We start from the raw sequence: 26,008 nt of genomic DNA on the forward strand, positions 1-26,008 counted from the left end.
GTGTGTGTTTGCTTGGATTTCACATCTTTCTGCATGGATTCAGTACTAAATTGATGGAATCTGGCCATTCAGACCTTCTCCTGCCCCTCTTCTCAGTTACTTTGGGGACTGCATCCCACTGTGGATGGGAAGCGGATGCCTGGATGCCTCTGGCTTTCAATAGCACCTTGGTACCCGGGCTCTGAGCACTTCCAGACACCCCACACTGCATTAGGTAAGCGTGAGCCACAGGGTTCATCTCCAGTTTGGGACCATTGAGATGAGGTCTTTGTTTGAACATGGATTTGTGTGGATCCCGGGCCCCTCTGGCTGCTGGTTTTGGCAGCGAGTGCCTTGTTATCTCAGTACAGAGGGTGGCCTTGGAGCAGGATGCAGGGAAACAGTAGGGAGGGTCATGGAGAGAGGGATTTCAGGAAGTCTCTGTTGCCTTTGTGCACCGAGCAGCGGGAAGGTGGCGTGGGAACCCTTGGCTTGTTTCCTTGGGAATGAGGCAGCACAACCTGGATCGCACTGCCAGGCTTATCAGGGCATTGGTGTGAGGGCAAAGAAAACACGGTGCTGTCGGGGTCCTGGGATCCATCAGGATCCAGCTTCATCCCTTGGTGCATGCACTCTGACTGGGGGGGTGCAGGTGAGCGATACCCACTCCTTGTCCCTTCGCTGGCATGCATCCCTGCAAGCCAATCCTGATTAGGGGATCTGGCAGGGACTCCATGCTTCCCTTATCCAGCCACATCCTTGCTTCTAATTATACCCATGGAATGATTTTTCCTTGCATTAAAGGGCTGATCCCAGGACAAAAGTCTTTGGAGGAAGACTTGCAGAGGAGCCCCCCAGCCCTGCCTGGACCCCAAGGGTTGAGCCTGTGTTTGGTCCTTCCGCAAACCCAACTTCCAGGGTCTCCTGTTCAGATTGGGATCTCCAAGCAGGGTTTTCCCAGAGGATAACTTGCCTCGGAGAGCTCTTCTGACCCCAGGGGCAGGGAAATGCTCTGGGAAAGAGGGGAGATTTAGACTGGATATAAGGAAGAGGTTCTTTAATGTGAGGATGCTGAGACGCTGGCACAGGGTGCCCAGAGAAGCTGTGGCTGCCCCATCCCTGGCAGTGTTCAAGGCCAGGTTGGACACAGGGGCTTGGAGCAAGCTGCTCTAATGGAAGGTGTCCCTGCTTGTGGCAATGGGTTGGAACTGGGTGCCCATTAAGGTCCCTTCAACCCAAACCATCTCATGCTCCATGTTGGCTGAGCATCTCCTGTTGGGCAGGAGCTGGGGTCACTTGTCCAAGCCCCACGTGGTTTCTCAGAAGCTCCACTTTTCCCGACACAGGCAAGGAAGCCAAAGGCACACCCTGGGTGCTCCAATGGGTCTGTGTTGTGTCCCAACCATGGCTCCATGCCTGGCCTGTGCTTCCCAGGCATTGCATGAGCTCCGGCTTCCTGCTCTGCTTTGCTTCTCCGCGGAGCTCGGGTGTATTCCCTTGCTCCCAAGTAGGTTTCTATCCAGGGAAATGTTCCATAGTCAAGTGCCTGACCTTGGAACAGGGCCTCCCGCTCGCCTTTCTCTTCCGTTGTATTTAATTTAGAGTAAAATAAACTGCTTTTCCCGTCCTCGCTGTTAACAGCTGCTTCAGTTACGCCACAGCACGAGGAAGGGAAAATCAAAGCCTGCTCGGATTTGCTGGGGTTGAAAGGCAGGTCAGGCTCTGGGGTTACTCATCTCAATTGCACTTTTGTTCTCAAAACGAGAAGGAGAACATGTGCATCCCGCCAGGCTTTGGGCTTTGGAAGAAGGAGCAGGAGCTGCGGGGTGGGAAGGTGCTGGACCAGGACCCCATCCAGCATGGATGCGGGGTGGCTGTTGCTAAGCAGAAGAGCGGTCCAGGCTGCTTTTGGCTCTGCGATGTCCATGAGTCACAAGTGACTTCTGGCTCCACAGAGTCAAGTGTTGAGTCTTGCTGTGGCTACCCCAGCCTGAGTGGGTGTCTGGAGTCCTTTAACCCTGCTGGGATTCTCTTCTTCATCCATAAACTGAAGCCAGCAGCGCCCACTGGGAACACAGACCCTGTTCTCCATCCAACCCTCATCCCTATTGCTCTGCATCCCAGGTGGGATTTTGGAGCAACACTCACGTCTCATCCTGGTGCTGGAATTCCCACTCTTGGGGGCTGCAGCACTGATGACAGCAGCTTTGGGGGGGTCTTGGCAACTTCATCTTCTCTCTGTTGCCATCTCCTGGTTGTCCCCGGCTGTTACAGACCCAACGAACGCCAGGTTTTGCTGTGCGCACATGGAAGCTTTGCTTGACGTGAGCAGGCGGTGACACTTCATTAGCGTGGAGACCTGAGGGTCCCCATTGGACACCCCTGTGGGGTTCCCTGAAGGTGCTGCTTTGGGACTGCCGCTCTGTGGCACATGGGGAATGAGCTCTTTATCCCTTTGCTGTGTGTGCTGGGTGCCTCTGCCGCAGTTTGTCACTTGGCCTCTGTGTGTTGGGTGATGGTGGCTGGCTCCCAGGGCTGTGCCAGTGTTGGCCTGGGGAGCTGCTGGGCGAGAAGCGCTGTGTGTGCAGTGCATGGTGTGTGAGCAGGCTGAGCTGGGTGAGCTGCACACACTGCAAAGGGGACACATGAGGCTTCCCCTGCTCAGTGGGGATGTCCCCCACAATACACAACACCTAATGACTGTTCCCTGCAGTGACTGCGGGTCTCCATGCTGGCGTTCACATCCTTTCACCTAGCAAGGGATAGGGATCCAGGTGAAGCCCCTGAAAGAACAGTGGCCAACGGGTTTGTAGAAACCCCAGCCAAGTATATTAGTCCCCAGGGCTGCACACTGGCTCTATACTGTTCTATTGATACAGTATTGATGCTGGTCTTGATCTACTGATCTCAACTGTATCATAGCATCCCAGCCTGGTTTGGGATGGAATGGACCTCAAAGCTCATCCAGCTCCAACCCCCTGCCACGGGCAGGGACCCCTTCCACTGGAGCAGCTTGCTCCAAGCCCCTGTGTTCAACCTGGCCTTGAACATTGCCAGGGATGGGGCAGCCACAGCTTATACCTAATCTAAATCTCCCCTGTTTAAGTTCAAATCCACCACCCCTCGTCCTATCAAGTCTGTTCTGCTGCTTCAAATGTGTTGCTGCTGCTCTTGAGCCTTCCTTTCACGTTGCCAAGAGACTCTTCAGAGGAGCTGCCTTGGCATGAAGGGGCTCTCCTGCTGCTCCCCAGCAGTAGCAGAGGAAGAGGAGGGGAGGAAGAGCAATCTCTTCTGCCAGGTGACAAAAGGATGTGATGGAGATGGCACAATCCGCATCCCTTGAATTTGGAGGCATCAGAGCAAATGGAAGGAGGGCTGCAGTCCTGTAGCCAGACACTAATACATGATCTGCACCAAAGCTGGCCATGGGGTCTTGGCTTTCATTTCTGGTTTTCTTCCTCTTTTTGTAAATTAAAATCCCAAAATAACCGTGCTGCTCTGGGATATTTTCAAGCTGTTTTTATCCCATCTTCCTTTCTTCCCTCCATCTCCCAACAGGTTATAGCTGAGACGGGCTCCCCGTTGCCAAGGGAGAAGGCTGCATGTCACTTCCTTGGCATGGGGCCGTCTCCAGCCCTCAATGCTCACTTTGTTTTGTACCCCTCACAGTCTCAGTGATCTGTCAGGACTCTTCACAGTGTCACATTACCCATGTCCCGTTGTGGGAGCTGCTGCTGATGTGGCACACAGAGCACCGGGGAGGCCTCAGCATCCCTCAGCCTGGGTACCGATGAATGCACAGTGCTCTGTTCCAGCTGCATCCTCGCCTTCCTCCTCCTGTTTCCTCTACTCTGTGGCCCAGTATGATCCCTTTCCTTGGGAAGTCGCCCACCTCCATCCCTTGCATCCCACCAGGCTTCCCTTGGGGCTCCGTGTCCCGAGCCCAGCATGAGGAAAGCACATGAGCATCACCACGTACTCCATCCTCCATCCTGCTCTCAGCTATGTAGTAGCCATTGTGTGGCTCTGTGAGGAGGCAAAGCAGTCTGGGTGGAACAGAACAGGTTGAGTTGCTTTTCACCCTTGTCCTGGTGATGTGGGACAAGGACCTGAGCTCCTATTTCCATAGGCATCTATAATGAATGCTCTAATGGCTACAGGACTTCCATACTGCCATAGATGACTTGCAGATGAATAAGCTGTGCTGAAGAACAGCTATTAAAATGCTCAGCTGTTTAACTGTGCATCTCCTCTTTCAGCACGGGTGCTGGGTTGTTTCATCTTGTGCTCTGCTTTCCTAGGCTTCAAAAGTAGCTCCGGCCCAGGTGATGCGTTTGGGTAGGAGGTATCAAGCTGCAATGACAAAGGATGGGTCCCTTTGGGTTGAATGGGAAACGTATGATCCTTGGGAGCCTGTATTGGGAAGCTGGCATGGCTATGGATAGCTCCAGGCTATTACAGATAGTGAGTTTGGTTTCAGGAAGTCACCTATTGTCACAAGGCAAAGTTTAGCAGTTAATACACATTGGCTTCTGAGCCTTTGGCTGCACTTATTATGCTCTCCAGGACTTCCTTTAGCTCTCCTTGTAAGGAAAGAGTGCATGCTTCTCCATGGATCAAATCAGTGCGGCATCTGCTCCAGCGTGCTTGTGTTGTGTGGCTGATAGCAGCCACTGCTGGGATGTTCTGGATGGGGTTTATGTTGTTATTTGCACGTATTTCTGGTCCTGGGGCTCTCTGTTTATCCCTTGTGCTGCTGTTCAAGGTTTAGGCTGTTGCACTGCATCAGGATCCTGCTGTTTTCTGCCTATCTATAGGTTCGGGAGCTTGTTGTGTCATGAAAACATGTTTAAATCAATGGGCATGGAAACAAACCCAAAGGGGACAAGTGGTGCTCCTGAAAGGAGGGTAAATCCTCGGGGTACCAACAGCATGTTGCTGTGTTGCAGGTGAAGGTGTCAGTTGTGCTGTCCCCTTTGTCCAGCCCTGGACCACATGTGGGTGTCCAGAGGCACAGCTTGATGCTGCACATGAGCTGCTGTTCTCCTGCCTCCTCAGTGTGAGATGTAGGATTGCTGGACCAAGGATAACGAATACTGGCACCCCAACCATCACCTCCTGGGGTGATTTGGGAGCTGGTGCCCAATGGAAAGGGCTGGAAGAGATGAATAGAAGCTGTTCTATGTGGTGCTGATTGCAGAGCATTTGGAGAGGGGGGCTTGGGAGGGTAGGAAAGCTTTGGGTTTAGCTGCCTGTTTCCTTGTTTCTAACTGTTTTGTTTTCTCCTTTTTCTCCTCCCCTGCTTTCTAAAGAACATAGGAAGCTTCTTGCTGGTAAGTGGTGGTATGTCATGCAAAGAAATACCATTTATTCCATCCACCATCAGGTTTGTTGGGTAGTAGTCCCTGTCATTCTTCCATCTAGGATGTGCTGGAGCAATAGAAACCTTCTGGAGGTGGCTACAGGCACATCTATCCCCATGGCCTCTTGGCTGCAGAGCGTGCCCTCACCTCAAAGGGAGCTATTGCTCTTAGATCACAGTTTGAAGAGCTGCTTTCCCCTCTGCCTCCACCTTGCCCAGCCTGACTTTGGTACCTGGGCTCCATTGGATTGCTCCTGACCTTGCACAAGGCGAGTGCTGGTGCTGCAGCACCAAGGCTCTGGAGTGCTGTGGGCATGAAACTGTGATCTAAGGACACCTCTCACCTAGTGCGTGTCTCATCTCCAACTCCATCCTTAGCTTTTCACCTTCACTAGTTTCCTGGGGGGGAATAGCCTCTCCTAGTTCATAATGGAGCTAAAAGTGATGGGTTAAACCTGGCCTGGGGGGGTTTGCGGCATGTGTTATACCTGATGTAGTTCATGAAGGAGGGCAGAACCAGGTTGGAGCACCCTGCTCTAGTGGAAGGTGTCCCTGCCCATGGCAGGGGGTTGGAACTGGATGGGCTTTAAGGTCTCTTCCAACCCAACCCAGTCTGGGATTGTATTAAACAGTGAATCCCAGTCATTAAAGCAAGCCATGTGTGTGCAGTGCCTGATGAGAGCAGCCCTTAGCAGGCACGTGCAGCGTGTGTGATATACATGGCTGCAGCCTGGCTGGGTGCCCACTTCCCTGTGATCCCCAGCACTGGGAATCCCGGCATCCCCGGAGCCTCGTGGCCAGCTCCTTTGTTTGGTGGCTGCAGATACGGGGCATGCGTAGGGAAGGCGTTTGGCGTGTGCTTGGGCTGGATGCTCATCTCACGTCCTTCCCCTGCATGCCCAAACCTGTGTGCACATCCACTGGGGATGGGGAATGGGGCAGCCCAGAGCCACTGGAGCAGCTTGCTCCAAGCTCCTGTGTCCAACCTGGCCTTGAACACTGCCAGGGATGGGGCAGCCACAGCTTCTCTGGGCACCCTGGGCCAGCGCCTCAGCACCCTCACAGGGAAGAGCTTCTGCCTAAGAGCTCATCTCAGTCTCCCCTCTGGCAGGTTCAAGCCATTCCCCTTGGCCTGTCCCTACAGGCCCTTGTCCCAAGCCCCTCTCCAGGTTTCCTGCAGCCCCTTTAGGCACTGGAGCTGCTCTAAGGTCTCCCCTTCAGGAGCCTTCTCTTCTCCAGGCTGACCCAGCCCAGCTCTCCCAGCCTGGCTCCAGAGCAGAGCTGCTCCAGCCCTCGCAGCATCTCCATGGCCTCCTCTGGCCTCACTCCAACAGCTCCACATCCCTCTGGTGCCCCTTATATATAAAGTGTTGCCTCCAACACAAGGGCACACTATGTACATATACATATATAGAGATGGATAAGCAGCTGGCTCTTTGGTGTGACATGGGGTGGGACCGAGCTGTGGCAGCTCAGCTGGCCTTGGTCTGGGCATGTCCACCAGCACTGGGCCAGCTGTGGCTGCTGAGCTGTTTAAAGCTATTGCTGCTGTATTTCCTGCCTGGTTTGTGCCCTTATGTATAATATAGAGACTGTGCTCTGCAGAACGGGAGGGATAGGCTAAGGGTCTGCTTGGAAATGTGCCCTTGCTGGAGAGGGAACAGAGGGACATACAAGTTTATGGACCTCTCCCAGAGCAGGAGGAGGATGCAGAGAAGCTGTCCAAGCCGACAGCATCCTCTGCTGGCTGAATATCCCTGTGCGTCAGCCCTGAGATGCACAAACTGAGTCCTTTGCATTTCCAAGCAGAAGAGCATCCTGCTCTGCTCCCGGATGCTGTTCGCTGGCACAAAGTGGTTTACTCTGAGCTGTGTGTGGTTGGCAGCATTTAGGCTGGTTTCTGCCTGCTTTTTGCCTCCTGCCTTTGCTATCCAACATGCAAGCCCCTCTGCTGTGCCTGTGAGGAGCTTGCAAGCAGGACCACAGTTGGTTGCAGAGGATGTCCCTGCCCTTCTGCTCCTTCCCATAGGCTCCTGTGGCTCTCCCTGCCTTCCCAATCCAATTGGAGCAGCCGCATCCTCCCCTGTGGGCTTGTCCAAGCACATCATTGCTGGGTGTGCTTCCTTTCTCCTTTCTAGTGATGTGCTCGAGCTCTCTTCACCTCCCTGAGGGGGGTTTGCTCTCCCTATGGATGCAGCCTGGGTTGGAGCACCACCACTGTGGGACTGGGTGATGGGCAAGAGGCCGTGTGTGTCCTCCCCTACTGCTGCAGGAGAGGGCAATGCTGCCACCTCTCATCCTGCTGCTCAGCCTGGCTCTGTGCATCCCCAGGAGCCCATTCTTGCACCACTCCATGGCTTCTGTGGTTTGTTTGCTTTATGAGAGCTTGGACCACAGTGTGGAGCTGATGCTTTGTCTATGGTGGGTGCTGGCCATTGTCACAACCAAGGAGCTGCTTCGGGAGAGCTTGGTGACAGGTAGATGGTGACTGATACAGAGCTGCATCACTGATCCCTGCCCATGGCAGGAGGTTGGAACTGGATGATCTTAAGGTCCTTTCCAACCCAAACCATTCTGTGATTCTATGATTATGGGCTCTTATGGCTATCCTGAGTGGGGCAACCAGGGGCAAACTCATTGCTCTTTTGCAGAGCCCTGGCTGGGATGAGATGGCAGAGGGCTATGGGGCTGCCCTGTGCATGGGGTTCAGCTTCTGCACCCCAGAGCATCTCTGGCTCAAGGTGGCCGGTGCTTCCCGAATACTGCTGCCACTGCTCCCTCTGCCTGCAGCACTTTGTACAGCTCCTGTGGCAGATGATGCTTCTCCTGTTGGGATGCGGCACCTCTGCTCCTGGTATGTGCTGGCCACTCCTGCATCCCTCACTGCCGCTACTCAGCTCCTTGAGGGCTGATGGGTAGGAATTGTCATAGAATCACGGAATGGTTTGGGTTGAAGGGACCTTAAAGCTCATCCAGTTCCAACCCTGCCACGGGCAGGGACACCTTCCACTAGAGCAGCTTGCTCCAAGCCCCATCCAACCTGGCCTTGAACACTGCCAGGTATGGGGCAGCCACAAGACAACATCAGTTCAGGGCAGACTGGCCTATGAAGTGTTTGACACGTCTGTTGTCCCCTAGCAAGGAGCAGCTTCCCACCCTCATCACCCTCCTGTTTCTCCACCATCATCCCTGCCATGCATGGGGATGCTGTGGGCAGCCTGCTCTCGGATGGAGCCTGCTGCAGCACGGTCCATATTGTTGGGAGCAGCAGAGGGCAGTGTGAGCCTGCCAGAGAGGAGCCAGGGCTGCGGCACCGCAGCTCCAGCCTGAGCAGCCGCAGGGTTGGGGCTGTAAAGTGCATGCATCCCGCTCCGGATACCCTTGGAACACTGGGGGAAGGCAGGGGGACAGGTCCTCAGTGCCATGCGTTAGTGGTGGCCTTGGCAGTGCTGGGGAATGGTTGGATTTGATGAGCTTAAAGGTCTTTCCCAACCCAATTGATTCCATGGGTCCTGAACACAAGTTCTGCAGTGGGCACCCTGGTTCTCATGGGAATCCTTGTGAAGGCAGAGGATGACAGGGCTGCACAAAGAGTGCTTGTCTGGAGCTGTGTGTCTTAGCAATGAGATGCATCATCTCCCTCCCTTGGGCTGCTTTTGCTTTGCTCTGTGCCTGCTTTTGATCTGCGCTGTATCTGGGGAGCTCTTCAGATGTGGACACCAAGTTCTGTGTGCACACCTTGTTTTATCTTTTCCTGTTTAAATCAGGGAGGCAGAGGCATCACGAACCCACTCACTATTGGGTGGTTGGGTGGAACTGGTATGGGCTTTGTGCTGCGTGTGTGAGGAACATCTGGGGCTGTCTGGCACTTCCAATGCAGCACAGGCTGTGATGTGCGGACAGTGATGCAGGAGAGAGGGTGACCTGTATCCCCTGTGGCACATGCGCCTGGACCACTCCATCCTATGGCACATCTGGAAAACAGCTGCATGGTCCCATATCACGTGGTAAGAAGGGTTTGTTTCAGGACAAAGTCACTAAGAGGGAAATTGAGATGCACCCCTTGTCCAGCACTGCCTGGCATAGCTGATTGGCAATGGTGTGGATTGAACCCCTTTTCCACTCCCTGCACACCCGCATCCCTGTCTCCCGTTGATAGGGAATCAAAGCTCTTCATTCCCAAGCGCTGCTCAGCAGGAGTCAAGCTGGGTCCTGCCAAGTGTTAAATGAAATAATTAAAGCCCCCACTTTCTCCCCCTCCTGCTCCTTTCTCTGCAATGTTGGTAATGAGCCTATGGAGCTGCAGGAGGGGATGGGGAAGGGAGGATGTGCAGATGCTTTCTGCAGGCTCCCTCCTCCTCTTCACCCTCCCTGGAGGAAGCACAAAATGGCTCTCCAGGCATTGGGTGCTGACAGATAAATCCCAATTAGCTCCCTGCCAAACAGGATTAGGGAGAATGGAGCCAGGTGGGGAATCAGCTTGGAAACAGCAGGAGCTGGGGGCTCCTGTGAGGTCTGTAGCTCAATGAGGTGGGAGAGACTGACAGCTACCAGCCACTTCCTAAAGCAGCACTGGGTTTTGATGTTGCAGGCTGGTACCTGCAAGAGGCAGAAATGAAGGCGAAGGAAATGAACCTGGTGTTATCTCTTCCCATGTAAATGGGCCACAATGTGTGTCTGTGCTCCCGAAGCATGAGGATAACCCCGGCATCCTGCCACACTGCCTGTGCTGCTGCTCTGACATCCTCGCTGTGGAAGGCCACAGATAACCCCACTAATGGCAGCAGGCTTTAAGCTGGCTGGTGACCACATGGAGGCCTTAATGCATAGAGCACTGATTTAGAAAACTGGCCTGGGGAATATGGGTGAGCTCAAGGATTATGTTTCCCTACTGTAGTAGAGGAATAGCTGTGTCTGAGGGTGTTATACTGGGGGCTATCCCTGTCCCTCCCTTTTCTTCCCTGGTAGATGTGGTGACTTTCTGCCTCTTGCCCTTTGCTGAGGCTGGTACCCATCCGAAAGCCTGCAGCTATAGCCAGGATGCTTCCAGTTCCAAGGAGAAGGAAAGGGAGGAATGCTGCAGGGATGATGAGCAGCAGATGCTCTGGAGCCTGGCTGGTGGGACTGGGATTTCCCATTGCAATTGAGCCAGTTGCAAAGGTATCAGGGGGGTCCAAGCTGTTCTGATGTCTCAGGTGCCTTTGGCTTGTGCACAGCCACTGCAGGGCTCACTGGCCACCTCTTCTGTCTTCTAGGCTGCTCACTTCTGAGCCAAAGGTGGCTTTTATGTGCTCCTTCACCTTGTTGAGGTCTTGCTGTGCTTTCTTACCTGGCTCTTCATGTATTGGTGTAGTGTAAAGGGATGAGTGTGGTGGGCATGGTTGGCAAAGGGATTGTATGGGAGACTGGCTGCCCCTGTGTGCTGTAGCTGGGGCAGAAGGATGCAGGCATGAAATGTAGCTGTGCAGCATCCAGCTTTGGGGAGGTGGTAACAGCCACAACCCACATGGATGGACCAGGCAATGTCTCCCCAGCGCACGTGGCTCTTCTGATTATCAAGTCTTATCTGAGAGACTTACATGAGGCAAATGTAAGTGTCTGACCTGCCCATGCTGCATTTGAACCTGCCTCCTCCAGGACACAAAGTTGTTCATACATGAGGCAGTCCTGCCCCTAAAAGCGGCCCCTAAAGGGCTGGAGAGGGACAGAGTCCTTGCAGACCTGGGAAGAAAGGGAGGACTGTGCAGTGATGATTTGCATGTGAAAACACGCGGGCAGGAGGATGCAAATGGCCTGGATCCCCTTGGGGATTTGTTCCTTTCTTTATTGGAAGCCTTTGGCCTTAACCTGCGTGTGCTGGGATTGCTGGGGGAGCATGGCTCTGAGCATAGCCCAGGGAGAGGTGTGTGGAGTGCAGGAGGAACGAGGGATGCTGCTGGGTCAGCGTCAGCATGGGGAAGGCATTGGGCAGTATCCCAGGGCAGAGCAGAAGGATACAGGACCAAGGGGTGACCAAGCAGAGGAGAGGTCCAGGGCTTGGGAAGGTCTTGGCTTCTTGTGTGATGCTCCAGAAATTCCCGAGGGCTGCAGTCAGTGGGAAGGATTCTATAAATGCAGCAGGGACTTGAACTTAACCTTTTGGGGGGAAAACACTGGATTGGAGATGTTGGGGGGCTCTGTGTGCAGTGAGACTTGGAGTCTCCATCCAGTTGCCACGTGCTTCAACTTGCTCAGCCAGCCCTTGTGCCTTATCCGTGGCGACGGAGGGGTATTGTGCCATGTCCCGTGGCCGCTGGAGATGGATGAGGAGCCCTTTCCCATCTGGCAAAGGGCTTTGCTTGTGAGGGGGATCCTGAGATGGGTTCTTGGTAGGCGTCTGCTTGGGAGAGATGGATTCACGAAGCACTTGGGCTCTCAGGGGCTCTGTGTTTGGGGTGCACATCAATCTTCCTCCCTGCTTGGACATGGCATGGTTTTGTGGTGGGTAAAGGTTCGACTTGATGATCTTTAAGGTCTTTTCCAACCCAGCTGATTCTGTGCTCAGGCACCCTGCTTGTGTGGGCTCTCCTGGTTAGGATGCAGCCCGTGCCTTGCAGCAAGCTGGGATCATGTTCTGCGAGTCCCCAGGGAACGATGCAGGTTTAAAGAGGAGGAAAACCTGGGACGTGACTTGGATTTCTTTCCTCCTTTCCCTGTTTTCCTCCTCCCCTGTTTTTCTCCTTCCCTGCACTTGGCACGTTGTACCCACAGCGCTGGGACACCCAGGATGCTCCCAGCCCACATCTCCATCAGAGCCGAGCAGCTTTGTGGTGTACCTTATGCCAATCCCATCCCAAGCAGATCCCACAGCCTCCTGACTCCTGGTGCCTGCAGTGCCCTGCTAAGGGACCACCCAGCCTCCTGCACATCTCCCCACCGGAAGGGAGAGGAGGTGGATTCAGCTCCAGTGTTTGTGACCCTCAGGCTTCAGGCTAATTGCCAAGGTGAGGGAGGAGCGAGGCTGGGATTGAGAGGGATACACGCTGCCGGCAGGGTTGTTCTCCCATCTCAGGTTGGTGCTGTCTTGTCGGAGGAATTCCCATGCAGTGAGCATCTCCCCAGGCATTCTTCCCGTCCAGGCTGCCCGGCGGGTGCCAAGCAGGGGGAGATATGAGGAACTTAGAGCAGCTTCTCTGCAATGAACTTCCCAGTTTGCCCACAGCGGGCTTCCCCGCTGCCACATCCCCGCAGTGCTCATCTTGCCCTGGGAGAATGGGATGGGGGTTTGAGGATGTGGTACAGCAAGGGCAGCCCCTCTGCAGCACTGCGGGACAGGGCACATGCAAAAGCCCTTGTGTCCCATGGCTTGGGTGATGAACCAGCCCCTGAAAGCACAGGGCTGTGTGTACTCAGGTGCCTCTGTAACCAGAGAGCCCTCCTCTTGCAGGGTTTTGTTGCGAGCCTCCAGAGCTGCTTTGTTCCTCCATGGTGAGAAAGAGCTCAGCCTGTTCTGAGACCTTCACTCAAGGAATCTTTTCTCTCCCCATACTCTCTGTTTCCCCATCCGGCTGGAGTGCCAGCGGTGCACGGACCCAAGAGCACCCACTCTGTGCCTGCTCCTTCTGGGTGTTAGTGTGGGGCTGCTGTGGGTTGGAAAAGAGCTTTAAGATCGTGTCCAACCATTCCCAGCCCTGCCAAGGCCACCACTGACCCATGGCACTGAGGCCTCTTCTACATGGGGTGTGGACACTTGAAGGGATGATGACTGCAGCCCTGCCCTGGGCAGCCTGTTCCAATGCCGGAGCACCCCGTGGGGCAGGAATTGCTCCTCAGCTCCATCTAAACCTGCCCTGATGCAGCTTGAGGCCGGTTCCTCTCGTGCCACCCCTTGGGAGCAGAGCCCAGGCCCCTTCCGGCTCCATCCTCCCATCGGAGAGCGATGAGGTCCCCCCTGAGCCTTCTCTTCTCCAGACTAAGCCCTCCCTTTACCACCAACACCCAGACAATGGTCACGGCGGGGCCGCTCCTTGCAGCGCTCTGCTGCCCCGGGGGTCTCGTCTCTAACGCTGGGGAGGGTCCGATGCTGTTCCCCGCCGCTCCGCCCCGCGGTGGGCGATCGGGCGGGCGGGGCGATGGGTCCCGGCCGGGCTGGCCCCGGGGGAACGGGGCAGCGCTCCCCGCTCTTTGTCTGCGCCGCGCCCGCTCCTTTGTTGCCTATTGGGGGGGGTCTCGCTCCCTCCGCTCACCGGGGCTCGACCCGCGGCAGGCGGGGAAGGAGGGGAGGAGAACGGGGACAGAAGGAAGGGGGGGACACGGCGGCCGCCGGGAGCAGCGGAGCGGGCGGGGAAACTTCAGGGCGTGGGGCGGGCGGGTGCTCCGTTGTCTGATGCTGCGCGGCCCTTCCACGCGTGAATCCCGGGATTAGGGAGCCGGGATTCGGGAAAGGGGCTCCGGCAGCGCCGCTGGGTCCCTCGATCCCGTCCGTGCCGCTTCCCCATGCCGGGCTCGGCGGGCAGCCGGGATCGCTCCGGGAAGGACTGGCATGTCCTTGCGTGAGGAAGCGTTGCTGCTCTGCCCCGGTTGCTGTCCGCCGGCGAGGTGTGCGGGGCGGCAGCGAGCCCGAGGGGAGGACCGGGGCGGCGGAACCGGCTTGTTCACCGGAGGCTGAGGAGCGGCGGGGGAGCAACGTGAGGCTGCGGGGTGGAGGAGCAGTGGATGTGAGCGGAGCCGCGCTGTGGGGCTGCTGAAGCATCCTGCGGTGCGAGGATATTCCTGGAGGTTCAGAAGCTGGGAGCGTGGGATACCTGCTCCGGAGCATCCGCAGCTAAAGGAGACACAGACAGCGGAGGAAGCTCGGTATTGCTGGAGCGAGAGGCTGCTACACACCGCCGGGGTGGTGAGATTTTGCCTCCCATCCCCACCAAGAGGATATTGAGGGAATACGGATGTTTCCGAGGCTGTAAACCCAAGAGGGGTCCCATGCTGGCACCCCTCTCATCATCTCTGTCCCAGCCCTGCTCCTGGGAGGCAGCGTGCATCGGGGCTGTGGCAGCCTCCATCATTCCCACACCAGCAGCAGCTTGTCCCCATCCCGGTGGTCTTGGCTGCAGAACTTGAGCTCTCAGCACTTTTGCCTGGGGTTGTTTAGTTTGCAAGGTGTGGATTGACACGGATTCTGTTGTTCCATGACACCTGCCGGGCTGGAAGAGGGATTGCTGAGCACAGGACTGTGTGTGTCCTTTCAGAGCGGGCTCGGACCTGCCCCTTAGGCATAACCCTGCTTTGAGATGGCAGATGTGGGGGCAAGCTCGTGCTCCTGAAGGTGCCACCTTGCCCTGCTGTGAGCAGAGCATGGGAACCTCTGGGAAAACTTAGGTCTTGCTGCTGCCGAAGACAACCAGGGAGGGGGAAAAGAGGGATTCATGTGAGCTCTGCAGCTGCTGTGCCTTGGATGGGTCGTCGGTGGGTCGAGCTTTGGCCTGCAGCATGACAGCTTGCCAGTACCCCATGGCGCCGGGGGCTTTGGAGCGGGACCGGCTGTACCAGCACAAGGTCTCCTTGGTGGTGCGGTACTTCATGATCCCATGCAACATCTGCCTCATCCTCCTGGCCACCTCCACGCTGGGATTTGCCGTTCTGCTCTTCCTCAACAACTGTAGGTGTCTCTGGGCGTGTGGGAAGAGCAGGGGAGGGAAAAGCAGGGGTCAGGTCAGTGTGGGAGCAGCATCCCGATGCTGCCATCGCTTGTCTGCTGCTGTCTGGGGAGGTGACAGCTCGCTATGTAGCTCTACCCTCCTTTTCCCTTAGATGATGCTGTGACTGTGGGTGTGTGTGAGCCAGCCCCAGCTCCCCACTGTGTGCTCATGCTTTTGGCTGCACCAGCACCTTCTGTGTCCTGTGTCCCCAGAATACTCCGTGTCCTGGTCTGCTGCTTGAGGTCTGAGTGTGGGTGATGCTCCGGGGGATGCATTGGTCTGTTTGTGAGCTGGGGATCTCAGCAGAGCTGTGTTGGAGGTGAGGGGAAAATGATGTGAGTCCTGCCCTGGCCAAGGGCTTCTGCTGCTCCCTTGTGATAAGGAAGCTCAACCTGTGACTATGTGTGATGGATGTGAGATATCTCCTAGGCTGCTCCCTGCTCTCTATACATTCTCTTGCTCTGAAGAATCAGCAGGTCGGGGCAAGACAGAGTCCTCCTTGAGATCAGGCTGTCCTGGTGTGACCAAGTAGATCACACAGTTGGTTCCAAGCGGATGTGAGTACATCCGTGAATTGCCGGCTGCTGAGGCACTGTGCTCTGTTCACACATCCTTGCATGGGTGCTCACCACCCCAAAGCCTGTGAGGAAGACTCCATCATGAGAGGTGTCTTTTACCTCCTTGATGCTGGAATGTGCCTGACGCCTGCTGTGAGGAAAGCCTTTAGAGGGCAGGCAAAGCCTTCAGCCTGGCTTTGGGCTCACCCCCTTGGCTAATCAGGCGATATCCAGATGTAAGGGCTGGCAGTGGCAAGGCAAGGTCCCACTTTGCTCTGGGATCTGTGGTCATGCCTATGGGAGGTTTCACCTTCTGCTGCCCCAGGTTACCCCATTCTCTCACCTTTGCCTCCTTGGTTGGAGGTGCAGCATCCCTACTGCTGTCCTGCTCAACCCAGATGACTTGGTGAGTTGGTACCCAGGTACATGTGTGAGAGGTGATGCACAGCGTGATTCACATCACAGCCCTGGTGAGATGCACCTGATCCTGCCAGCCTGCTTAGATTCCAAGCCAGAGATGCTCCATTGATGCAAATGGGAGAGCTCGATCTCCTGTTCCCACTGTTCCCTTCTTGCTCCCGTGCATTCCCTGGGGGTCAGTGCCTGCTTGTGTGCTGAAGGAAGGAAATGCTGGTCCAGAAGCTGCTCGGGAGCTGTGGGCAGAGGTGCGGGGGGCAGAGGAGAACGTGTACCAAAGAGAAGTGCTGACAGCCCCTTGTTTTGTGTTTCTTTGCAGACAAGCCCAATAGTTACTTTACTCAGACGCCGCCAACGCCACGAGATGGTAAGTACCCATTGCGGTGCTCCCATGCTGAGGATGCTTTTGAGAGTAAAGCAAGGAGCCTCTCGTGCTCCTCCTGACCCAGTGATCTATTTCCCTGTGCTGCATGTCCTCGTCCCTGCCTTGGGGATGCAGGAGTTGGATGTTGGGCAGCGCAACTGCTCCTCCTGGCTCCCTTTCCCTGCAGAAGGTTTCCTGGGTGGAAACAGGAAAGGGCTGGAAAGGGAGACGGGATCATCCAGTGGTTTGCAGAGCTTTATTGGTTCATGGGGCTGCGGAATAAAGTATAAGGAACCTTATATTTAAAAGCAGCAGTGTTGAATCCCATGGCTATTCTGTGTTTATTCCCTGCGGGTCTTCCTGGATGTTGGCAAAAGGAAGGGGGAAGCAGAAGGAGCTTGCTGCTCTGCAAGCACAGAGCAAAATCAAGGATAAAGAAGCAAATGGCATTTATGGCCATGGTATGTGATGGAAAGGGAAGGCTGTGAGAAGGTGATGGACTGTTGTTAGCATGATGAAATAGCCAGAAACAGTGTTCTGCCTCCCTTGGTTCCTCTGAGTGGTGTCAGAGCGGAGCACAGGGAGTGATGTGGACACAGAGTGTCCTGCTTTAGCAGGTCTTGGTCTTGCTGGCAAAGGATGGAGTGGGTTGTGCTGGCCCATGGCAGGAGGAGGTTAAATGGGCGTGAAGAAAGTAGGAATCTCTGGAGCCCAAGTGTGTGGGATGTGGAATAAGCAGGGGTGTTGAGGCTACCAGAGGTTGCTGAGATGCTGTTGCCTGTTCATTAAATCACTGCTTCTGCTGCACAGCCAAAGTTGAATCAGCCCATCCCGGCCCATTCAGCCTTGGACCAGTCAGCTCCTAACACTGCCTAAATGCTACCACCAAATCTGTTGGGCTCCTGTTCCAGCTGGCAAAAGCTTTCAGCTCTACCAGCACCAAGAGCCAAATGGAAGCTGGTGTTCAGCTTAGGCTGCTTAGGTCCCACAGGCTTCTGCTTCTGGGCTCTCTTAGCAATTCCCTCTCCATCTCCCATCATCCGTGTGTCCTTCACAGGCAAGGACAGCGCCTTTGTTTCCTATGGACTTGCGTTTGCCCTGGACCACTTATGGATTGCCTTTCACCTATGGGTTCCCTGGTGTCTTGACGAGCACCTCACACCTTTCCTCTGAGCTTCCTAAAGCCTTCTGGTCTCTCAAATCTGCAGCACCTTTGCTTTCTGAGGCCATGCTGTTACCAGTCAATGCTTTAAAAGCTGCTGGATGCAGGCAGGCACACGCTCAGATAATGTCATTGCAGGAGCTTTGTTTTCACTGAGCATCCTTTGAGTGCCCTGCTTTTTGCTGGCAGGTTCTCCAGTCCCCTTCCCCATGTCCCGCACGTGCAGAGAAGGAGCCAGGAGAAAACAGCAGTCAATTAATAACACATTTGTTTCTTTCCTTCTTGCCTTCTCTTCTGGAGGTGGGAAAGGAGGCGGGGGAGAAACGGATGCTAGATAAAATGTGATTAGTCTATAATTGGACCAGAGGAGACATCTAAGGCAAAAATAAAAGCAGACGTAGGTGTAGCTGCTTAGCTTAGGGCTCCAAAATATTAGCAGCCCAGCCCATCCAGATGACATACTCCAAAAGATCTCTGGTCCCCACAAGAGATGGAAAACTACTACCCATGGGCATGGGTTGCCAAATGAGGCCCCTCCTTCGGCAAGTTTAATAGATGCAACCTGCTCTAGTGGAAGGTGTCCCTGCCCATGGCAGGGGGTTGGAACTGGATGAGCTTTAAGGTCCCTTCCAACCCAAACCAGGCTGGGATTGTGTGATTTAGGCAGGGCTATGCTTGTACTTGCAACTGCGGGGGCTGTGTCCCAGCACTACAGTGTGATAGGGGCAGCATTAAGCACAGCACGGCCCCTCAATTGCTGCTTCTCCATCTGAGCTCCTCGAGGTTCATCACCTCTTCATCTCCTGGGGCAGATTCTGCCCTTCTGCAAGCTCTATGGTGAGCAGTGGGTTGCCACTAGCTGGCAACTTGTGCTGGGAGCCAATGGATCTCAGCCCATCGGTACCGGCTAAGGATGTGCAGCTTGGTATTTGTATGTGGGGACCCTGCTGCTGGGAGGTTTATAGTGATCCTTTCCCCTTCCAAACAGTGTTGCAAAGCTGGGCAGGAATCGTTGTCTGCTCAGGCAATGTCAGACCTCAGTTTTCCTTATGAAGGAAGTGGCTCCATGCACCTTGGACATCATCTCTTCTGCAATGACCCTGTCTTGCGCACATAAAAGGTGCTGCAGCCACGACTGCTCCCTGGTGCTTGGTGATGCTGGAGGTGAAAGACACTGCAGGGAGGTGTCTGTAATTAAGACTTGTGTGCTATTTATCTCTTCCTTTTCTTCCTCATACCCACTTCTACCCTAGAAAACTCTGCAGCGACACACTGATTTATAGAGTGGTCTCTGTTTCATCCCGAACCAAGGCCGTTAATGCTGTTAACTCACTGCTTTCTCCCAAATCTCCCATGCCGCTGGCATTCCCACAGCTGGGAAGGGGATTGTTAAGCTTTATAGAGTCTTAAGGCCTGGTTGCCTTAAATGCAGTGCTCTGTGAAGGCTGTTGCCTTCTCTCCAACTGAAGGACTGGCCTGGGGCATCCAAGCGGGTTAATTCTCCTCCTCAGTCTGCATGGGGAGCTGGGTTGAGGGTGGATGCTGGCTCAGGTGCACCCCCCTAGGGCAGGATTGCAGGTGTGGTGCAGGGGTAGGCAGGGTGGGCTGTGCCATCCTGCATCCCCTGGGGTGCAATAAATGGTGGGAGGGTACCTCCTCCCCTCTCCTTGTTCTTGCAGCATCTGTGAGGAGAGGCTTGACTCCTGTTTGTTTTCAGCATCCCTTGGTGGAGTTGTGTGCGGGAGGTAAGATTGCTTTTGCTGTTTGCTCTGTGGAGGGCAGGGAGAACAATGAACCCTCTCAAAGCCCTGAAGCCATGTTCTTAGGTGAATCATTAGGATAAAACACTGGTTTCTCAGCATTTGCTCCCCATCCTCCCTCTTTCCCTTCCACCTTCCTCCCTTGGTGCTCTGCAGGGGTACCCTCTCAAGCCAGCATCCCTGATGGATGCTCACCGGGGTGGTGGCAGCCACCCCTTTTGCTGGCATCCACCTTTGCAGATGTGTTAATAGCACCAACCAGTCTCTGCTGGGTTTGGAACCACCCGAGAAGGCTGAGGGGGCTGGATACCCATTTCCATTTGGCAAGCATGGATAGGAGGATGCTGGCCTGACCCGTGGCCCCGGGCTGAGGGAGCAGCTCTAAGCACCTATTTATGGATGCATAAAAGCAGCAGTGCCATGTGGGATGAGGACATCTGAGAAATTAAACATTGGGAAAATGCTTTCTTGTGCCTGGCAGCCCCATAAATACAGGGTTTACAGCACTGGGGTTAGGCAGGGAAATAGCTGGTGCAGGTGGCTCTTGAAGTGCGCATAGGAAATCAGTTAGTGGATTAATCCTACAGTGCTCTCAGTTGCAACTCAGTTCTGGGTGTTGTGTTTCTCCTGGTTATTGGATGCTCTCTTTGGCACCCTGTTATGGCTTTGCCTTGCCAGATCCAGCTCTGTTTCTCCTCCAGAGGCTCTCAGTCCATCTGGTGTCCATGAAGAAGGGGGCAGCCACCTGCAGCAGTGTGAGCACTGGTTGCTCCTGTCCCTGCTTGTGGCCGTCTCTGCCTTCATGGGGTTTAAATGGTGCTGTGTGTTATGGAGCATCAACTTTGTGCCAGGGGGGTGTTAGGAAATGCTCCCCACTTGTGTATGATGAGATTAGTGAGTCTGGTCCTCCTCCTCTCTGATACTGTAAGCACCCTGCTCTAGTGGAAGGTGTCCCTGACCGTGGCAGGGGTTGGAGCTGGATGAGCTTTAAGCTCCCTTCCAACCCAAACCATTCCATGATGCTTCACCAGAGAAAGATGTTCCTTTCGTTTACTTGGTCATTTTTAATTAACATCCCATAGTTCTGATGAGCTTCCTTTGGTCGGTAACCCATTGCCTTAGGGTTAGAAGTCACGCATGGTGCTTGCCTCCCCTCGCCTGCTCTGCATAGTGGCTCTCTGGGCAGCTCTGTGCCTTCCCAAGGGGATATTTGGCTGCCCTGGAAAGAGAGCCATGAAAATATAACTTTACCCACAAGCTCTTCACTGTTGTTGCCTTTGTGTAGTACTGGAACACCCTGCTGGCTTTGGCTGCTAATCCCAGCCTGTTTCTCTTTTGACAAAAGCCAATTTTAGACTTGGATGCTTCAAACTGAATTCATTCTGCAGCCTTCATGATGGTGCTTGTCTCAGGAAGGTGCTGCAGACCTGGGGGGGGGTTTGTCTGCCCATAGACACATAGGGCAGCCCCTGGTCTTTCCTGACCATCCCACTCTTTCCTTTCACACCCATTCGTTTCCCAGCCCTAGTCCTTCCTTACGTGTGTGGTTTGAAATGGACCTGAGTTGTAGCAGCAGGAGTGGAGAAAATGCATCTTTCTAAGAGTAATCCATCTCTTTACAGCCTTGGGCCAAGGTGTCCACATGTGCCAGCTCCCCACCTGACAAACTCAGGCATCAACATCAGCAAGGATAACGTTAAGCCTTGAGGATGCTCTTTGCAGACCCACAGTCAGATGCTGTGACCTCTCCTCTCTATGTCAAGAAGGGATGCTCCATGGCTTCCCCCCCTGGGTCCCAGTGGCTCAAGTGGAGATGCTCTCCTGCTTGCTTGTGCTGTCAGTATTCCCCCCACAAGCTCTGTTACACTGAGAAATGATTCCTTTCCTGCAGGGAGAGCTTTGCATCCTCTGAATGCCTCATCCCTGCTGCATGGCACTGGGGTACCCTCTCCCCAGGCAGTGTGAGCAGCACTGTTCCAGCCCCCGAGGAGGGACTTGGAGCATCGGAGCGTGGTGGGAAGTCTTGTCACACATCATGGAACAGGAGAAAAATCTCTCTCTCTGCGCCAGGTGAATTCCTGTACCAGGCTGATGAGCTCATCTTTAATTACACACTGCCTACTCCTTCTCTTAAGAGTTTGCTGCAGCACACACTGAAACTCTGACCTCCTGCACTGTTGATGTGATGCTCACACCCCACTGCCTCGGGTAGAGGGTGACCTGGGATGCTCTTCTGTTTACCCCAGCATCCTGGGCGATTCATGCCTTCAGGGTGAAGCCATCCACCTCCTAACTGGCCACGGGGGTCCCCAAATCACCCTGGTTATATCAGTGTCTTCTCCATCCTTTTTTACTGCTGTAGCAATGAGGCAACATCTCGGGAGCCAGCACTGGGGTCTACCTGTGGATCCTGATCCCCCTACCCCAGCCTGGCTTATCCTGCCTGTTGCTGCAGTAGGAGTGACTGTTTCCCTGCCTGTGTTTTGCACCCTGAGCAGCAGCAAAATGTGTTTCAGCTCAACCAGCTCAGGGCTGCTCTGGGGAGAGGAGAGATGCTAAACATAGCTCTTCAGAAGTCAAGCAGTAGATAAGGTAGTAGCAGTTATTAGGCACCGCTTCTGATCTCTTGAGAGCGTTTTCTTCTCCATTTACAGTGAGGTTTTAGCCTTCTCTTGGGGATCAATTTACGCGCTTTCATGATACGTGGCTTAAGTGTTAGAGGAGGAGTGGATGGGGAGAACTGCCAAGGGTGTTCCTGATTTTCCCTGTATCCTTGCTAAGGCTGCAGATTCCCAGGCTTGCCTCACTCTCTGGCTTTTAGTCTCAGTGCTGTGACAAAGAAACAGCATTTGTCTTGCCTTGTCTTCTTCCCTTTGCTGTGCCATGCTGAAGTCAGTGTGTGGTACCTAGAGCATCACTACCAGCTCTAGTATTAGCCCAGTGCAGATACTGCCTGGTGCTGTGCTGTGGCGGAAGATGTCTTGCCAAGTGGACTTTGGTTTTGTAGGAACATGCCCGAGGTCACAGGGACACAAGGTTCAGTGACAGGTAAGTGTTTGCTGACAACAGCAGTGGCTGGAGTTATGTGCTTCAGTGGCTTAGGGATGCGGTCTCTGTTTAATGCTTCATGTGAAGTGCAGATGGAGAGGAAAGGACAGCAGGAGGCGTGAAGCTGGCTGCGACCTGCAGGGTATGGGCAAGCTGCTTGCAAAGAGCATGAGTGGCATGAACACAAAGAGTTGGTAGTGTGCCCAAGGGCCTGAGAAAGGTTGGCAAAGGGCAGTGTGCTGGCTTTGGCAGGAGCTGGCATCCAGAGGCTGCTCAGGCTCCTTCCCTTCCCTTGGACATCCCTGGTTTGCTTCCCTCTGTGGAAGCAGGTTAAAACAATCCCTTGTGTACAGGCTGCTGTCCACCTGGGTGCACTCTGTGTGCGCTGAGCTCCTGGCTCGCATCCCTGGTGGATCCCGTTTCCAAACTCCATTTGATGGAGGCTGAGGAATTCTTTCCACGATGAGGAGCTGTGACAGAGCTGCTCGCACAGGGAGCTTGTGGCAAATTAATGAGAGAGCCATTTAAGATGGTGTTTGATTTGCAAGAGGGGTGCTTTGATGTCTGAGACCCAAGAACACGATGCTTTCAACTCCACCCTGCCCTGCGTGCCTCTGGCATCACCTTCATCTTGCTCGCTACCATCCCTCTGCCGCCAGCACTGGAGTTTGCTTTGAGATATTCCAGTGGTCCAGCTTTTTCCCTTGCTGCCCACCCCTCCTGACCCACAGTTATAGACTGTGTGGTCGTGTTCTCATCCTGCTCCTCTGTCTGCTGTGGCTCATGCTGCTGGCATCACCAGTGCCAGCTCTGTGAGGTGCTGGGCTGCCCTTTGTCAAGTGGGGACAGGCTTTTAGTAGGAAGTAGTGGTGGCTTTTAGTAGTGAAGAGATAAGTGACCTTATTGCCATATTCCAGCATTTAAAGGGTGGCTATGAAAGAGATGGATACTCCCTTTCTACAAGGAGTGATGTCTTTATGAGGGATGATGGGCACAAATTACACCTGGGGAGATGCAACTTGGCACAAGAAGATAGGTCATGATGAGAACAGCCGTTTGAGTCATCTCTGCAGGGAAGTAGTGACTCCCCAGTGTTGGACACTGTTAAGATTGGGCTGGGCAGGGTGCTGGGACATCGAGTCTAGGTCATGCTTTGCTAGAAAGGTTGGACCAGACGATCCTTGAGTTCCAATGTGGTATGCCGTGATTCCATGAACTAACAGCTCTGTGCCGGTGTCGGCATGGCCTGGGATGTGCTGGGCTGTGGGGCTGACACCTCCTTGTCTCTCACCCAGTAAGCCCTGCTTGATATAATTAATATTGATGGTGGGAGCCAGGTCCCGGGGAAAGGAGTAGACGTGCACAGAGGAGATGGGGCTGGAGCAGCCTCCCTGGTCTCCATGGCAACGGGTACCTCATGCAGAATTGATGCCGGCCTTGGCTGGCCTGACCGGGCTCCATCCCTGGGGCTTTGCGATTCCCTTTACCCTTCCAGGAGCAGGGAAGCCCCTGCAGCAGCTCAGCCCTGCTCTTTGCTGGTGTCCTTTGCCTTGTGGCACAGGGTGCCCAGAGAAGCTGTGGCTGCCCCATCCCTGGCAGTGTTCAAGCCCAGGTTGGACACAGGGGCTTGGAGCAAGCTGCTCTAGTGGAAGGGGTCCCTGCCCGTGGCAGGGGTTGGAGCTGGATGAGCTTTAAGGTCTCTTCCAACACAAACAATTCCATGATTATATATATATATATATACACCCTGTGTGGCCTATATCCTATATATAGCCTAGTGTGGCCCATGAGTAATGTCCCCATCCTTGGGACATCCCTTGCGGCAGGGACTCAGGGCTCCGGGTGCCTTGTGTTGTTATCCTTTCCTCTCTCCTACCCCTTTCCCATCACTGGTCCATCCCACCCTCCCATCTCACCTGTGAGCTGTAATCAAGTCTCATGCTGTGCTTCTCTGATTGCTTTTCTCAGCCCATTCGGAGAAGGGATGCGCTCCCCTGGGATCTGGAGCAGGTCCAGGCTGGCAAACGCAAGCTCTGCCTTCAGCAGGCAGGGCTGGCTGGGAGCAAGGAGCTGCCAGGAATCACCTGTGCATTTCCCACATTGAAAGCCCTCCTCCCTCGGCAAGATTCCTGTTGAAGGGAAAGCTTTGGTCCAGAGGGAAGGAACCCACCAGAGCCCCTTCCAGCCAGGCTCTTTGGCCAGGGCATGCAGGCAGGATGCAATAAGCAGTCAGCAAGCTGCTCCTGTAGCACTTTCTTCTTTCCAGTGCCGTGGAAAAGAGCAATTTTGACATTACATTTATGATTATTGTTATTAAGCCAGAGAAACATTTTAATGTGAATGCTCGGGGCTTATTAGACAGAGCTCTTCACCTCAAGATCTCAAAGCACTTGATGAAGGCAGCTTGTTATTAATCCCTACTAGTTCTATTGAGCTACTTACCTGCTGACACTGGGGGGTTGGTGATTATTGTTATTTGCATGTTTTGTAAATGGAAGATCCAAGGTGCAGAAATGGATGGGGAAAAGCTGGAAGCAGAAGCTGCTCCCCATCCATCCTCCCTGCCTGCGTCCAGCTGCCATCTCCCTGCTGCTTGTCCTTGCTCTGGTCCAGGAGGCTTGGAAGAAACGGCCTCAAGCTGCATCAGGGCAGGTTAAGATGGAGCTGAGGAACAATTCCTGCCCCAGAGGGTGCTCAGGCATTGGAACAGGCTGCCCAGGGCAGGGCTGGAGCCACCGTCCCTGCAAGTGTTCACAGGCCCCTCAGTGCCATGGGTCAGTGGTGGCTTTGGCAGTGCTGGGAATGGTTGGACTGGATGAGCTTAAAGCTCTTTCCCAGCCTCATTGATTCTATGGTTCATTTTGCCCCTGTCTCTTGGGCCCAGCTCAGTTTTCCTTTCACCATCCTTTATCATGCTTGCAGGGATCAAGCATCGTTCTCCCTGCTGTCCGCAGGCTCCATGTGTGGCTTGCAGCCATTCCTGCGGTGGCTCTGGCCATGGCAGAGCTGTCCTATTCTCCACTGTCCCACCAGCCGCTTTGGGCATCTGCAGGCACTGTTGGACATGAGGAGGTCGAGCTGGTGCCATCTGTGCCCGCACAACCCACTCGGGGAGATGCGGACTGAACCTTGGCAGGGGCATCCCATCCTGCTCCATCCCTGCTGCTCATCAGGGGCTGCTCGAGGAAGTGGCATGGATGGGGTGGGATGCTCAGAGCTGAACCGGTGTCATTGCTCCTGGTGCCGTGGGTAGGTTATCTGTGTACAGGAGCAGCTTGGCTCGGGTCAATGCCAGCAGCTCTTGGCCTGGACCACAGTAAGGAGCGCTCTGCTACCCTGGCTCTCACTCTTCACACTCCAGTCTGAGCTGTCAGCATAGACAGGATCCTAAAGGCTCCTCTTTTCCTTTCCCCTTTTCTTTGCTCATGGTTTTCAACGCAGGCGTCCCAGTCTGCATCAGTCCAGGCTGGGAAAGCCATTCCTATAGGTGGCTTCCATCCCTTGGTTTCTGTCCCTGTCTGATGCCTCTGCCTTTTAGTGTATCCAGCCCCTCTCTCTCAGTGTTTCCTATGACCACCCCACACTGCAGCCCTCCAGGGCCAGGCAGGGTCTGCCCTGCAGATGGCTGTGTGGCAAATGGATACCACGGTCCCTTCACCATTACCATAACCCCGAGTTCCCTCCC

At 54.5% G+C, this 26,008-nt stretch overlaps 1 protein-coding gene across 1 annotated transcript in view; it reads left to right on the forward strand.

The window, feature by feature from the left end:
- Window positions 1-26,008, forward strand: part of AGRN (agrin) — a gene marked incomplete at both ends in the record, with an annotated part of 102,438 nt that overhangs the window by 34,547 nt on the left and 41,883 nt on the right. Inside the window, 2 exons of the mRNA XM_080631284.1 lie at window positions 5,292-5,312; window positions 16,309-16,356. Of these exons, the coding sequence (XP_080487410.1) occupies window positions 5,292-5,312; window positions 16,309-16,356 (69 nt within the window). The remainder of the gene's footprint in view (window positions 1-5,291; window positions 5,313-16,308; window positions 16,357-26,008) is intronic.

This window comes from Psittacula echo (genome assembly GCF_963264785.1).
Source record: "Psittacula echo genome assembly, chromosome: 17".
Taxonomy (NCBI): Eukaryota; Metazoa; Chordata; class Aves; order Psittaciformes; family Psittacidae; genus Psittacula; species Psittacula echo.